This window comes from Nuphar pumila, chromosome 10 (assembly GCF_984573655.1).
Source record: "Nuphar pumila chromosome 10, dmNupPumi1.hap1.1, whole genome shotgun sequence".
Classification (NCBI taxonomy): domain Eukaryota; kingdom Viridiplantae; phylum Streptophyta; class Magnoliopsida; order Nymphaeales; family Nymphaeaceae; genus Nuphar; species Nuphar pumila.
In genome coordinates, this window is record NC_143258.1 from 105575177 (window position 1) to 105589622 (window position 14446).

Consider the following 14446-nt stretch of genomic DNA (forward strand, 5'->3'; position numbering starts at 1 on the left):
GGATCGTCCGACCCTTGACTCGTGGGTCAGTGGGTCGACTCGGTAACTCAGACAAGTTAAGACCAAATTTTTTTAAATAATACTTTAAAAAGTCATAGGCGAGCCTTGCAGAGAGAGAGAGAGAGAGAGAGAGAGAGAGAGAGAGAGAGAGAGAGAGAGAGAGAGAGAGAGAGAGAGAGAAAACCTAGTTGTCGGCGATACGGGAGGTCGTCTTAGGTTGCCGACAGGGCAAGGTTTATCGAAAGATGGAGGGGAAGAAGTTTCTTCGAAAAATGGGGAAGGAGGGGAAGAGTCAGTCGATCCCTCTTTTATACATTTTTAACAGTAGAACCGATTTGTCTTGGAACGAACCGGTACGAATACCGATTCGGCTCAATGAATCGGGTTGGAACTAATTCGATGTGTATCAGTCCTGAATCCTTCGGCTCAGGACTGACTCGACGAGTTGCCGAGTCCATGTCGGGTCAGTGATTCCTAACCGATCCACGCCCGAACTTGGCTAAAATAGGTTTGGGCTTGATCGATGGCCCAGTCACTGGCGATCCAATCCGACTCGGACAATTCCCAAGTTGGATCTCCGGGTTTTTTCAACTATGGTTGGAAGTGAATGCAACCACATTTTCTTTCATGCCAGCCAAATGATGCCTTCATTCTTAAAATACCCCCATGAATCTTCCTTCCCTTTATAAACCGGTGTGCAATCCTCCCATGCTAGGTCTCTTGTTATATCCATGCCCAAACACCTTCAATGAAAACCCTAGGGCTCAATTTTGAGAGGTAGAAGCAAAACTAAAAAAAATATGTGTAAAATGAAAATGGGTCGATCTAGAGGAAATAAGATATCTATGGCTTAAATTTTAAGGTGATTTGATCTCAAAATGCAAAGGGTTTGCTTAAAAACGAGGTTTTGGGGGCAACAAAACCAAAAATGGAGTCAAGATAACCCCTTGGGCCTTCAAAATAGCCACTATATGTGGGCGATCGCCACTTTCCCGTGTTGGAAAGCTAAAAAGGAATCGTATCGGTTCAAGGGCCAATATTGCGATACAGCGTATCGTCTTGTACAATATGATATGATACTGATAACATTACTCCGAAGTTTGCTATGCTCTCACATCAGAAGATGACAAGGATGAGAAGAATGTTCGAAGTGCATAGTGTCACTCACATAGCATATGCTCCTAATAATTCCTGCAAGGTGAACATGTTGTAGGACTCTCATAAGTTAATTCACTATGTGAACTGCAAACATGATATTTGGTCTAGTAATTGTCAGGTATATTAAGCTCCCTACTAGCTATCAATACAGTCTTGGATCCTCTAATAATTCTCCAGATCTCAATCTCACATTAATCTCTATAGGAGAATCAACTTTCTTGGTATCATCAACTAGCTTTGTCTTTTCCACCAAATCCGTCGCATATTTGTGATAAGATATGTGGAACCCCTCCTTAGTGTGTGCAACCTCAAGCCCCAAGAAGTATCATATCACTCAGATCCTTCGTCTCAAAACAAACTTGCTAACCTTTTCTTTGTATCTTCAATAGTTTGTGTATGTTTGCCTATGATAATCATATGATCCACATTACAATTTTATTTCGTAATTTGTCCAACTGAGATAAGATTCATAGTAAGTGCAAGAACATGTAAAACTTCAGAAATGTTCAATTCACTCCCGGGACAAGAGGTGAGAGTAACAAAAATTACCTTACATATGTAATGGGATTGTGAAGATGTCCCTTGGAAATTGTGTCCTGTTGAGAAAATAGACAAGAGAAAGAAGGGAAAAAGCTTGAAACAAAAAAGTTGATTCACACTCTAAGGTGACATCTCTTTGTATTATATATATGTGTGACATATTACAACATTACCCCTTTTGCTGAATACACGTGTAATATTATGTGGATTTGAATCCAGATCTTATGTGATTTAGTATAATCTTAACACGCCCCCTCAAACTGAGTATGGTAGAGAACCATGGACAATTTGGACTTTAAGTGCCAATGTCGATTTACAGTAAGAGCCTTAATAAAAAGATCAACTACCTGGTCCTCTGCTCGAATAAAAAGTGGCTGGATTTCTTTGGACTCTACCCGTTCTTTGACAAAATGTTGATCAATCTCCACATGTTTCATCTTACCATGCTGAACCGGATTAGTGGAGATGGTGACAACATTGCGATTGTCACAATATAATAAGGAACTTGAGATGGGCTGACATATTAATTTGGATCAAATCCATCAGATCTAGTCCGATCCAAATCTGGATCCGAACTGACAAATTGCTCAATTTTTGAAAAAATGCGATTTTCGGGCCAACTGTAGCCCGAATCAAAGAGAATAAAATGTCGTTACGCTCAAAATTTTGAGATACATCCAATGATATATAACTCGAATTTCGCTTCCAAAATTTGCCCGAAAATAACCTGAATTTCGCTTGAATTTTTAAAGGTCGAAAAAAAAACTTTTTATCACCTTTTAATTGGCTCATTTCTGTCTTGTCGATGAGACCTGAGCCGAGCCCAGACTCAATGGACGTAAGCTTATTTCAAGGTTTTACCAATTTTTCTTCTATACTTAGCCAAATTTTTGAAAATATCAAATTTAACTAAGTGTAAAAAATGCGATATTACATTTTGGGCTCTGATACTATGTGAAGATGTTCATTGAAAATCGTGTCATGCACAGAAAATAGACAAGAGGAAGAAGAAGAAAGAAAGCTTGAAACAGAAAAATGGACCCACAGTCTAGGGTGACGCCTCTTTGTATTATATATATGTGTGTGACATATTACAACAATACCCTTTTTGCTGAATACACGTGTTCTATTATGTGGATCTAGAATCTTAACACGGACAACCATCTATAATGTCAAAAGAGCCACTATAAGGGTGATAGTTTGTTAACGTAGACTCATACACACTCATATTACATGAAGCACCAAGTCTATCAACCAACAAGAAGTAATATCAGGGTTACTTGCAAATGCAGTACTAGAGGAAAAAGGAACGTAAGATGTGATAGAAGTGTTGGCTGAGCAAGAAGTTGCTGAATTTGATCAAGAATCCATGAAGGCATAGCTGGCATAGAATTTGACAAGCTTCCTATAGGTGGAGAAGGATAGTGTATGCTATTTCTCCTAAAACCTCAGGCTTTTCAGACTCAAAATCAGTAGAAATAGCTAGAGCCCAAAGATTCTTCTTCTTCAGGACTAGGAAGATGTTCTTTATATGCTCTTATTCCTTATAATAATGGCAACAAGCTAAAATCATGTCCCTTCTAATTCCACCAGATACCTTTACCTCCATCTAACAGCCTAGTGGCAACAACAACAACCTCATTTGAAGTCCAAGAGTTGCGAGACTTGTTCTTAGTCTCTTCAGCTAAGTCTGGATCTATGTAGGCGACATTAACACAATATTTCACTGCACACACTATCGAACTCAATGCACAATTCTATAAAGAGATCAATGACTTGTATTTGCTAGCATTTGTCACATTTCATATTTGACAACATCAATGCCAGCTCATCTCACATCTGCTAAAGTTCGGTAAAGAATGCCTGAATGGATTCATTCTCCTGCCTTCTTGCTTTAGGATCTGGCACCAACTGATATCTGCATGCCCAATTAGATTTCTTGTAAGATTTGCTTAAGGAAATTCCAAGCATCTCTAGCCTCCTCAAATTTCAGAATGTTTATGGCAATACTTTGCTCCGTCGACAATGATAGCCATGATTTTAATGTTGTCTTTCTCCCACTCATAATCCTCATCATTATCTTCAGGCTTATGTTTAGTGACTTAGTCCTATTCAGATATCCGGCATAGCCAAAATCCTTAATCATGGTCTTCATAAACGCAGTTCTGTAAGTGTAGTTGGTTCCATCCAACTTAACTGGGATGAGTTGATTACTTTCCCTTTTCTCCATGTCTTCCAAGCCCAATTGTTTAACACTATTCGTCCAAATACCCATAAAACACAACAATCTGAGCAGAAATCTAACCCTCAACAGATATATACTACTCAAAATAGTCACCACAACCAAGATTCATGCAAGAATATGCAAACTATTTCCAAAACTTGCTTACCCTCACCCATAAACCTTCCAAAAACACAACCCACAAAACTCAACTAGAACTGATTTCCCACACTTCTATATTTAAAACGACCAAAATAGAAGTAATCTTAGGCTTGCAAACAGAAAATCTAATCAGAAACCAGTAATTTCTAAATCTGTCCAAGAAACTTTCTCAAAACTCAGAAAATATTGGAAAGTTTCTAAAACTTCCAAGATTCACCCAAATTGAAATTTGATTTCAAGCTCTATTGAACTCCCACATAAAAATCATCATCAAAGTATTAGCCTCCTTGCTGACATCAGCATGATGTCATCATGACCTCTAATAGCCGAAACCTTGACCCTGGTTCAACAATGATCTGAACCTTCAAAACGCTCTCCAATATGCATCCACGGGAAGAAGAACAATGAGAGATGGCAAAAACTTTAGAGTTCATTTACTGAAAGAATAGATGCAAGGCCTTATAGGGAGACCCCTTTTGTAGAGAATACAGTTAGACCTTGGACAAAAATTGCCCTACTGTATTGACCTTATGACTTTTAGAGTCATAAAGTACGCGCAAATAATTACTTATGGAATGTAAATAACAAATTAAGCATCTGGAATGTAGATAACAAAAATAAAAAGCTTATGATTGTAAGAGCTAACCCTTGCTCGAGTCTCATATTCTATAACACAAATATAAGGTCATTCAAGTCGGAGTGCCCCACCTGATTTTTTTAATCTGTGGAGGAGTCAAAGAAGCTCTAGTTTCTCTTGCACCTACTTAGCTGCACTTGTAGCTCAAAATATGTTGAGCAAATCAAGCTAATGTGGACCATCTCTTGCAATCATATGTTGTCATTGATCTAAACAAAAAAGAAAAAAGATGGCATAGCTCAAAAAGAATAGATCATAATTGAATACGGTGAACTGCACTTCCCATAATAAAAAACTTAACTTCAACTGCAACATGCAAGCAAGGAATTCCTAGTCACATTGTCTCACTCAATTTCCTGTTTTCTTCCAAAATCTCTCGGGCTCTGTTATACATATCCATCTCCAAATAAATATCTCTCCACATCGATAATTTAGGCTTATGTATTTAATTATGTTTGTATAGCCTTTTCTCACCTCCCTATTTTCTACGTATGTAGGAGATAATCTAATGATGGGGTCAAAGCAAGGTTACCGGAAGAGCCATAGGGCATGGAAAAATGCATTTCCCTGAAGCGCGAAATGTGTTGGGAAGCATGAAAAAAAAACTGGGAAGCACACTTCCCAATTTAGGGGAAACACACTTCCCATTTAGGGAAAGCGCGCTTCCCGTAAATGGGAAGCTCGCTTCCCCTTCTTTTTTCTTTTTTTTTGTGTTTTCATTTTTGTTTTTATTTCTTTCTTCCTTTTTTTCGCTTCCCCCTCGCTTCCTAGTTCGCTTCCGGCTCGCTTCATAGGTTCCTTTCTAGACGATTCCTGGTTCGCTTCTAGGTTGTCCCGTTCTTCCCGCTTCCTAAAATTTTGGAAGTGCCTCGCTTCCCGCTCCTGATTCCCGGACTGACAACTCTGGGTCAAAGTAATAAGCTTTACCATGAATATCTTGATGAATTTGGCCGGTCAATCTGTGTTAATGATATTCCAAGTTTGCTTACAATAACACTTTTTGCTTTTAAAAATATCTTTAACATGTTCTTTTCCCCTCACCATGTCATCATGCAAGTGGAGCATAGCTGACTTGTCATCATGGTCAATTTTTCTCAATACTTCTGCAAGCGGCATTGTCATCTTGAAAAATATGGTAAAACCCCTGCCAAATTTTGAAGAAATTACCAATTTTACTCCCTCTCTCTCTCTCACCGTCTTTTTTGCTTAACGAGAACCATGCCACTCGTTTGATGCAAACAACTACGTAGAAAACTTTGATGTAAGACGACTTTGCACTGTTAAAATATTCGTACCCATGTTAAAGCAAAACTTATCAACTCTTTGTCATTTTTAAGCTTTTCATCATATTTCATACCCATATATGATTGTATATGAAGGCTATAATCCTTTTGCACATTTTTTGTTTCTTTTGTTATCTTGAGGAGGTTACTACACCACATACATTCTAGTATTGCCCTTCTTTTTGAAAGCTGCTATAGTCAGCAAGACCAGGTATTATTTGTGAAATTCCATCTAAGTGTTGTACTCATCAACTTTTGCTTGATCCGCCCAACATGACAAGTATAAACGATGAAGATTTATTTAGAAATGGTGGCTACTTTTAAGATGATGGTTCACTTGGCTGGAGAGGAATGAGAGGGTTTTCACTGGAGAAACCTATCATTTCGCTATAATTCATGCACTATTGAAATGGATATACTAGCATGTGCTAAGGACAAAGTGACCATATAGCAATGTCTCATGGAAAGAGCCATCAAGATTCAAGACTAGACATGCTTACCAATCTTGAATCTTAGGCTTCTAGTTGTATAGTTGGTGACCTCTCATCACTAACAATATTGCTCTGATTTTAATAAAATAAATAATTTTACTATTTCTGGTAACCAAAAAAATTCTTTTTGCACGTTCCAGTAATACTTCAAGCATAATACACAAGAAATGTGCTTCAGATAGGCATTAAACAAAACACTGTTGTTGACCTTTGCTAGCAAGCTTGTAATTTATTTCATTATGAATAATAGACTGGACTACATTTTGAAAACATTTCAACCAACTCATCTGTTGTCTGGCTACCTAACATGTTAATCAACTTAAGGACATCATTCCTTTAAGACACAAAATTAGAAAATTTATCATCTTTTATCTGTCGTTCGTGCATCTGTCTGCCATAATGGTGGATCCTTTAGTCTTTTAAGACTATCAATTGACTTCATCATTACTTTACTTCCTATATCTGCATTTAGAGTTATATCTATTAGTGCTTGTTAAGAGGCATCTTATAACTAGGCCATATGTGGATAGTGCACGAGCCATAACCTGGAACTACAAAGAATTTGCTCCATTAAATAGCGTGTAAGTCTCATAAAAAAATACCCAATAATAAATCTACTTGATCAATCATTTTGTTTGTCAGTAAAATGGATGCCATGTTAGGCACTGAGGGTCCTAGGTGAGAAATAATTAGCAACTCCTTGCTTAGAACTTGTAAAACCATAAAACCTTTTGAGGTGGTTCCTTCTATTCTCATACTTATGAATGCATATGCCTCAGTCCCACCACTACTACCAGTGGCCATGTTTTTTTTCTTCTATTGCTAAATCACAGTTCGATAGTTGATTATGGGTGTGACTGACAATTTCAAAAGACATGGATGTGGGGGTGCAGCTAGCCTATATATATGTAATACATTTGTTGTTATACAAATGAAGCAACAAATTAAAAAGTTACACACACATATATATCTTTGATGCATGTATGTATGTATTTGGATGTAGTCAGAGTTGACTAAGTCTAGTTTCGGACAGAAATGCACCCAAGTGCGGTTGGTTGCTCCTGACGCTTGCAGAAGCCCTGTCCATGTGTCTCATCCTCAACGACACTTGTGCGATGCCTTTTTAGGAGTGTCCATGTCAAACACAACCCTACCCCAGGGAATTATTGAGCTTCAGTAAGGAAATCCTACTTGATTCGGGTCTTGGGTGCATGGATGCATTATGCATGTGCCTTGTAACTTCTATCTGTTATGTGTTGAATTCCCATTTTCCTTTCTTCTGTTGCAGTTACCAAGTCCTCTCAGTGTGATCAGTCTTGTCTGTGTGTTTTTGATGTATTTTGGTGCATTGGTCCATTATGAAGCTTGCTTATACAGCAGCTGTATTGTCTGATAATCCTGCATCACATCAACGTACCTTAGGCACTGCAGCACACTTTATCATCTCATGTTGTCTTTGTTGTATGGCGTATTTGTTTCTATTCAGTGTAGTTAACACCACTCATGAACAGCCTCTATGCAGTAATTTGTACCCAAAAAGGTTTCTTTCCTCCATGGCATCTTTATGGGCTACCTTTTTCCAAATCTAGGTTCTAGTTTGTTTCTTGAACATTAAAAAGTGCTCCATCATGTATTAGTAATTTACTGCTTATGTTTTTCATTTTCTCTGTAAGTAGAAGGGTTGAATTATTGCTGGAGTCTTTTTGGTAACATGCCATATTGTCTGTTGGTTGGCGAAATTGCAGATTCATTTGAGGTGTGTCTTTATGTGTTTCAGGATGCGAAAGAGCACCTTTCAGCATTGGCTGACAAACTGGGGACATCACTTACTGAGATTGATGTATGACAGTATGAGACATGATTAAACTCTCTTCTGGTTTAAACTATAAAATTCATAACCATGTGATGGAAACAATAAATAATTAAATAAATGTGTGTATATATATAATGTTGGATGCATGTATGCCTGCATACCTTGTATGAGTGTGTGTTAATTTTCTGTGCTAAATATTTGAAATGCCTCTGCAGTTGTCAATAAGGACAAGGTCACCTTCTGGGGCTTCTGATCAAGGTCTGGTTTATAATGTCACTGAGTTCTGTAAACATGCATTCATTGTTTGGCGATAGTTTGTATTCCATCTGACTGTGCTGCGACATTTCTTTCATGTGGCCTTTGTATCTTTTATATGAGTTCCATTGCTCTTTTATTATTTGCAGAATGTAACGCCGAATAAAAATTTACTGGTTCTCTATGTAGAGAAAAAATGATAAGAATCACGTTAGGACAAGGTTAGTGTAACAACCCCAACTCGCACCTATGAAAAAGTGGCAATTTTTTTCTTTTTAAATAAGTGCAAAAACATTCCCAGACACCCGGGGCCCTTACAGTTAAACACAACCACCACTACAAGGGATTTTATACTTATCTTTTAAACCATACCAAAACCAAACTTTATTTATTAAAATGTATAGTCTGAAACATAAGCGAATAAAATGTAAATAAAGTAAAAAGAAGAATCACAATGTCTAAAGAAATCTACCAAACAATCATGTGGTCCCCTCATAGCTCCTCTCAAAGCAAGTCGCCTCACTGGGTATCTGAGGCTGCGAAAAACACAAAAGTAAGAGTTTCAGAATACAAAGAATTCTGTTTACGAATCCCTCTAATAAAACAAATAAGTAAAAAGAACATAAATAAGATTCATACAATATTCTAGAGGGATGTAATTATTACAGATTCATAACTCAATTAACTATTTATGTAATCAGGTACAATTATTAAGCATGAGAGAACAATTTAATAAACAACAAAGACTACGAATTAAGCAATACAGACATTTAATATGCATTATGGAACAAAGATCATGCATTCACCGATATATCACAATTAAGGGAACAAGTAAATATGCATGATCTAATGCATAACAGGAATATGCATGATTTCTATGCATATAAATGAATAAATTATTATCTTTTATTGGAGTTTTCTTTGCATATGCATGTCTCTATTAAATGCACAATTTAAGTTCATTTTTTTATTACCGTTACCCGCAGATACTCTAAACGAGTAAAATTTCTCGATGTCAAGTTAGATTCTTAGGGTAACTTAGCATACAAGTTATATTTTATTACTGGGTTCCAAACTTAGCCCTCAACGAAAATAACCTTCGAAACATTAGACATCGAAATCTAATGTCGGGACACCAGAGATATTCAAATCTACAAGTGTCACTTTCTTGGTATACCAAAATAACAGCTGTGGCTACACACCACCCTCAGGTAAAGTAGCATATTCTCTTTAAAACCGTGGATATGAGGAAAACCTCAATATGGGGTTAGGGGCAACAACAACGCAAAGAGTTTTAGTATCCTCACAGTTCTCCAAAACCATAATGTCCAAGATTCTCATACTTTTAGAAGATACATCAAGGAAACACACTGTTCTTTTAATTTCTTTTATCTGGTTATTAATCCATCTTCTTTAATTTGCAATTTCACATGAAGAATTAATAGCACAAGTTCGCATATCCACATGCGAAGCTCTTCACGGGACCACAGACCGTGACAACATAAACAGTGCAATTAGAACAATCATATCACATTTGATTTTTTGCAGTGTATAAAACAACTAAAACAAAGAGCAACACATGCTCAAGGCTCGCACGACATACGATGATCCACTTTGATCATCGATGCATTCTTATGCAAAAATCATAACATGTCATATATGAAATGATTTCACATGCTTTCCCAATGCACATTCATATATGCAAATTTTAGAGATGTGCATGAAACAATAATCTTCATATGCATGCACATGAGTTCACACAACCATGCCAAGTGCATGCTTTCATTCCGTTCACATATTCATGTCAAATGCATGCTTTCATTCATAAATCTTTTCAATTAAAACATGTGAACATTCATGCAAGACATATCTATTTCATGTATGCACATGCACATGAAAGCTACTATGAAATAATATTTTAATCAAACACAATGTATCAATCCAAGCATAAGAAAATTTTCATTCTTAACATGCATAGAAAACCTTTTCTTTAAAAACTTTTGTTTTTTTTTTACCATATGCAAACCGAGCCTGCACCAGTCCAGCCGAGAGCTGAATTGGACCTGACAGGGCCCAGCCTGCCCAGACGAGCCACTCGGCTGGGCTGCCGACTGTCCAGCCAGGACTATGACCAGATCCCAACCAAGCCTGGTAGGGCTTGGCATGTCAGGCCAGGTTCGGCTGGCTTGACGGCCATCCCACCAAAAAACAAAATATATATATATATATATATATATATATATATATATATATATTTTAACACCTGCCCAGCCGAGCCACTCGGTTGGGCCTCTGCGGCTTGGCAGGCCTAGCAGATCTATCAAATCCGGGCAGATTTGCCAGTGCTGCCCAGCAGAACGCCAACACTAGACAACGAAACCACACTACATGACTGAACATCCAAATCGAAGTTTTAGTAAGCGTAGGAAGCCAGATTCATATTAAAACCTAGGCAACTAGTTCTCCTGTAAATATGAATAACTATGATTTCAAGCCAAGATCAACTATACATGTACCAAAACCAGCTATACATGTATAATGTGAGAGCATATCACAGACTGTATATGTGGAAGCAATTAATTTATTTAGATATGCACAGATTCATGTTTAAATAAGCATGCATCTCACCAGTATCTTTTTGGTAAACATGCATAACATAATAGCTACAAAACTACATGCTTCTGCGTATTCTTTTTCATTCAATACACATAGAACCATCACTTATTATCTTACCATGAACCCTGCATCTAATCATAGTCCTTTTATTTTATTTTTACAAAACAAAAATTTTGTATTGAAAGCTTTGAGTGCACTAAATCTGGGCCAGATTTGCACATGCCTCGAGCATGGCAAATCTGTCCTGGTTTAGGGATTCACAACAATCCATTTACAAATATAAATATTTAATAACTTATTTTCCCTGAAACGGGGAAATCAATTTTTACCATAGATCACGCACTCAATAAGCAGCTTTTATCATACGTAAAAATTCCGTTTTATTATGAAAATAAACATATACAAAAATTTATTTTTGACAGGACGTATAGAAATAAAAATACATCCAATAAAGAGGATTCATAAATCTCCAACCATGTATTTTAGAGTGAATATCCAGATTCTCTATTTTTCCATGGATTTCCACCAAAATATTGCATGAAAATCCAATCTATATTCAATTTCTCACTTGAATCAAAAGAGGAAACCCATACCTTATACGTAGATCAAGAAGAAACCAAGAACGGATGGTGGAAACGTTGGATGATGGAAGAAGAAACCTCTCTTTTTCTTCCTTTCTTCCTCTCTTCTCTTTTTTTCTCTATTTCTCTCTCTATTGAGTTGACATTTTTTTTGGTACCTTATATAAACTATAGGGGTGATGCCCCCCTTCTCCAGCCCCTAGATGGGCTGTAGAAAAGAGTACAACCCCATATGAGACTCTCTTCTCTCTTGAGAGTTTCGAAAATTTTGACATTCTAAAGTTGACTTTTCAAATTTTTAATTCATTTGGACTCTAAGTCTCTCAAACCTTCTTAGATCCTTCTATATGTGTTTAAGGATTCTACTAAGAGTCCTAAACAAATATCAAAATAAAATTTCGGAATTAAATAAAATTAATTAATTAATTATTAAATATTGAATAATAAATAAATTTCCAAAAGCTTTCAAAAGTTGCCATATTAACTTGGGAGACTTCTTAACATTAATTAATTTCAATTTAAAGGTATCTAATGAATTTAAAGTTGGAAATTCGATGGGCATGGATTTGGATTCAGATCCAAGATCTAAATCCATCTCCAAAAGTCCAAATGGGTCTAGAGCTGGATCAAATCCAGATTAATGTGGGTCTTGGATAGAGTCCAAATCCATATTAGTTTGGATCAAATCCATTGGATCCAGGTTGATTCAAATTTAGACCTGGCCCATCGAGGCGGTCCTTTTTTGGAAAAATGCGATTTTTCGGCTAACCGTAGCCCGAATCCAGGGAAATAAAATATCGTTACGCTCAAAATTTTGAGACACATCCAACGATATATAACTCGAATTTTGCTTCTGAAATTTGCCCGAAAATAACCCGAATTTTGCTTGAATTTAAAGGTTGAAAATAAAGCTTTTCCTCATGTTTCGATTCGCTTGTCTTGACCTTGTCGATGAGATCTGGGCCAAGCCCATACTCAAAAGGATCGGCCTAAAATCGAGATTTTACCGATTTTTCTTCTATATTTAGCCAAATTTCGAAAATCACAAAATGACTAAGTGTGAAAGAAAAAAAATGCGCGATATTACAGCTAGACAGGCAAAACCAAGGTTGCTAAAGTGAAAAGCATACTCAATAATCAATGCGAGAAACTGAAGCAAGATACATGAACTTTTGAGCTTCATATGAAGCTGAAGGTGGAAGTTTCAAGAAATATTTAAGATGTTAAGAGGAAGTTGTTTAGAATTGAGAAGCAAAATGATTAAAAAGATTGTAGTATATTATATCACTGCTACTACATCCATGACTATCTAACTTATTCTTTAACTTTTGAAAATGCTCATTGAATCCATGATAAAATTTTTGATTGCATATTTTTGTAATTAGCCTACTAGTGTACTCGTGAAGACCAAAATTGTTAGGAATGTGTTAAAGACAATAACAAAATATTATTTGCTAATTTCATAATAAGCAGTAAGTAGAAAATGCGGAAATGATGAATCAACTTAAACATAAAAACTATGAATTATGTGCAGAGTACATAATGGTTTACATGTTCTTCCTATTATAAGAAAATTTTGAACATGTTTGTCTTGACTTCATCCTTTTGCATTAATTATCTGAAAGGCATGTGAATTTAATAAAAAAAATCTATGTTTTGAAGAAACTAAGAAATGAGTTATCATTTATACTTTATCCTTAAATTCAATCAAAATAAGTCTACTAAATCTGTTGATTTTTAGGGAATATATGGCTATAGCAAAAATCCGTATCCATGGATGTGTGCTTTCATAATATAGCAAGCAAGCCTTTGGAGTGCCTGCTTTCTGGCTTCCGAATTCTCAGCTTCACATAACCCTAATGGGACTCGAGCCTGGCCCATTTGAGTTTTGGTCGGTTCTAAGAATTTAGGTCGTGCTCGGCTTGATGTCAAACTGAGCTTAACTGCTGGTTCTTGGGTTGTGCTGGAGAGAGCCTGACTGCTACTTGAACTGAATACTAAAATATTTTTATCAAGTTAAAAGTGAAATGTAAGTGGGTGGGATATTTGAACCAGCCACCTTCGAAGTACACAAACACATTTATCTACATACATGCTTAGATACATACATATGTAACCATATATGTTTGTGTGTACGCATGTATGCATCTCTGGAAATAACTCCTTTGGTCCAAGGAGCTGCTAAAATGGGTAATGTGAATGTGAATTCAAATCCTTGACTGCTTGTGCTTTGTTGTTTCACCATGCAATGCTGCTGCTAGTTCTCTCCTGAACTGGTGTAAAGATAATGCATGCCTCAGCTTGTGCTTTGACTTTGACAATATGATCCTAATGGAAAGTTATATTCGGTTGCTAACCATCATTCATTGTTAACACCCTGTTTTAACCTAGAAGTGTCCAGGTAAGATAGATTTTAGCACAGTAGGCTGTTCATTACATCCTTTAATTTATCATTTTAATCTTGCGTCTCGTGGTCACTTCATTTCTAACTTGTCTGAATACTTTATTTCCATACATATCTCAGTTTTTGTGGTGGCTTTGATATCTCTACTTTCTATTTGGGTGCTAACAGTTTGTGCCATCTTGGAAGGCGTTCTATAAAAAAATGTTCATTTTTATTTCGGCTTTTTCTTGTTTTAGTTGAATGTTATCTTTACATTGTAAAGTGATACTTCTCTTTCATTTGTAT

General features: G+C 36.5%; 1 protein-coding gene across 1 annotated transcript in view; it reads left to right on the top strand.

Moving 5' to 3' along the window:
• HAF01 (HAC13 protein (HAC13)) overlaps nucleotides 1–14446 on the top strand; it is a 166497-nt gene that overhangs the window by 26505 nt on the left and 125546 nt on the right. The window contains exons 4-5 of the mRNA XM_090019611.1: nucleotides 8270–8332; nucleotides 8521–8563. Of these exons, the coding sequence (XP_089875737.1) occupies nucleotides 8270–8332; nucleotides 8521–8563 (106 nt within the window). The remainder of the gene's footprint in view (nucleotides 1–8269; nucleotides 8333–8520; nucleotides 8564–14446) is intronic.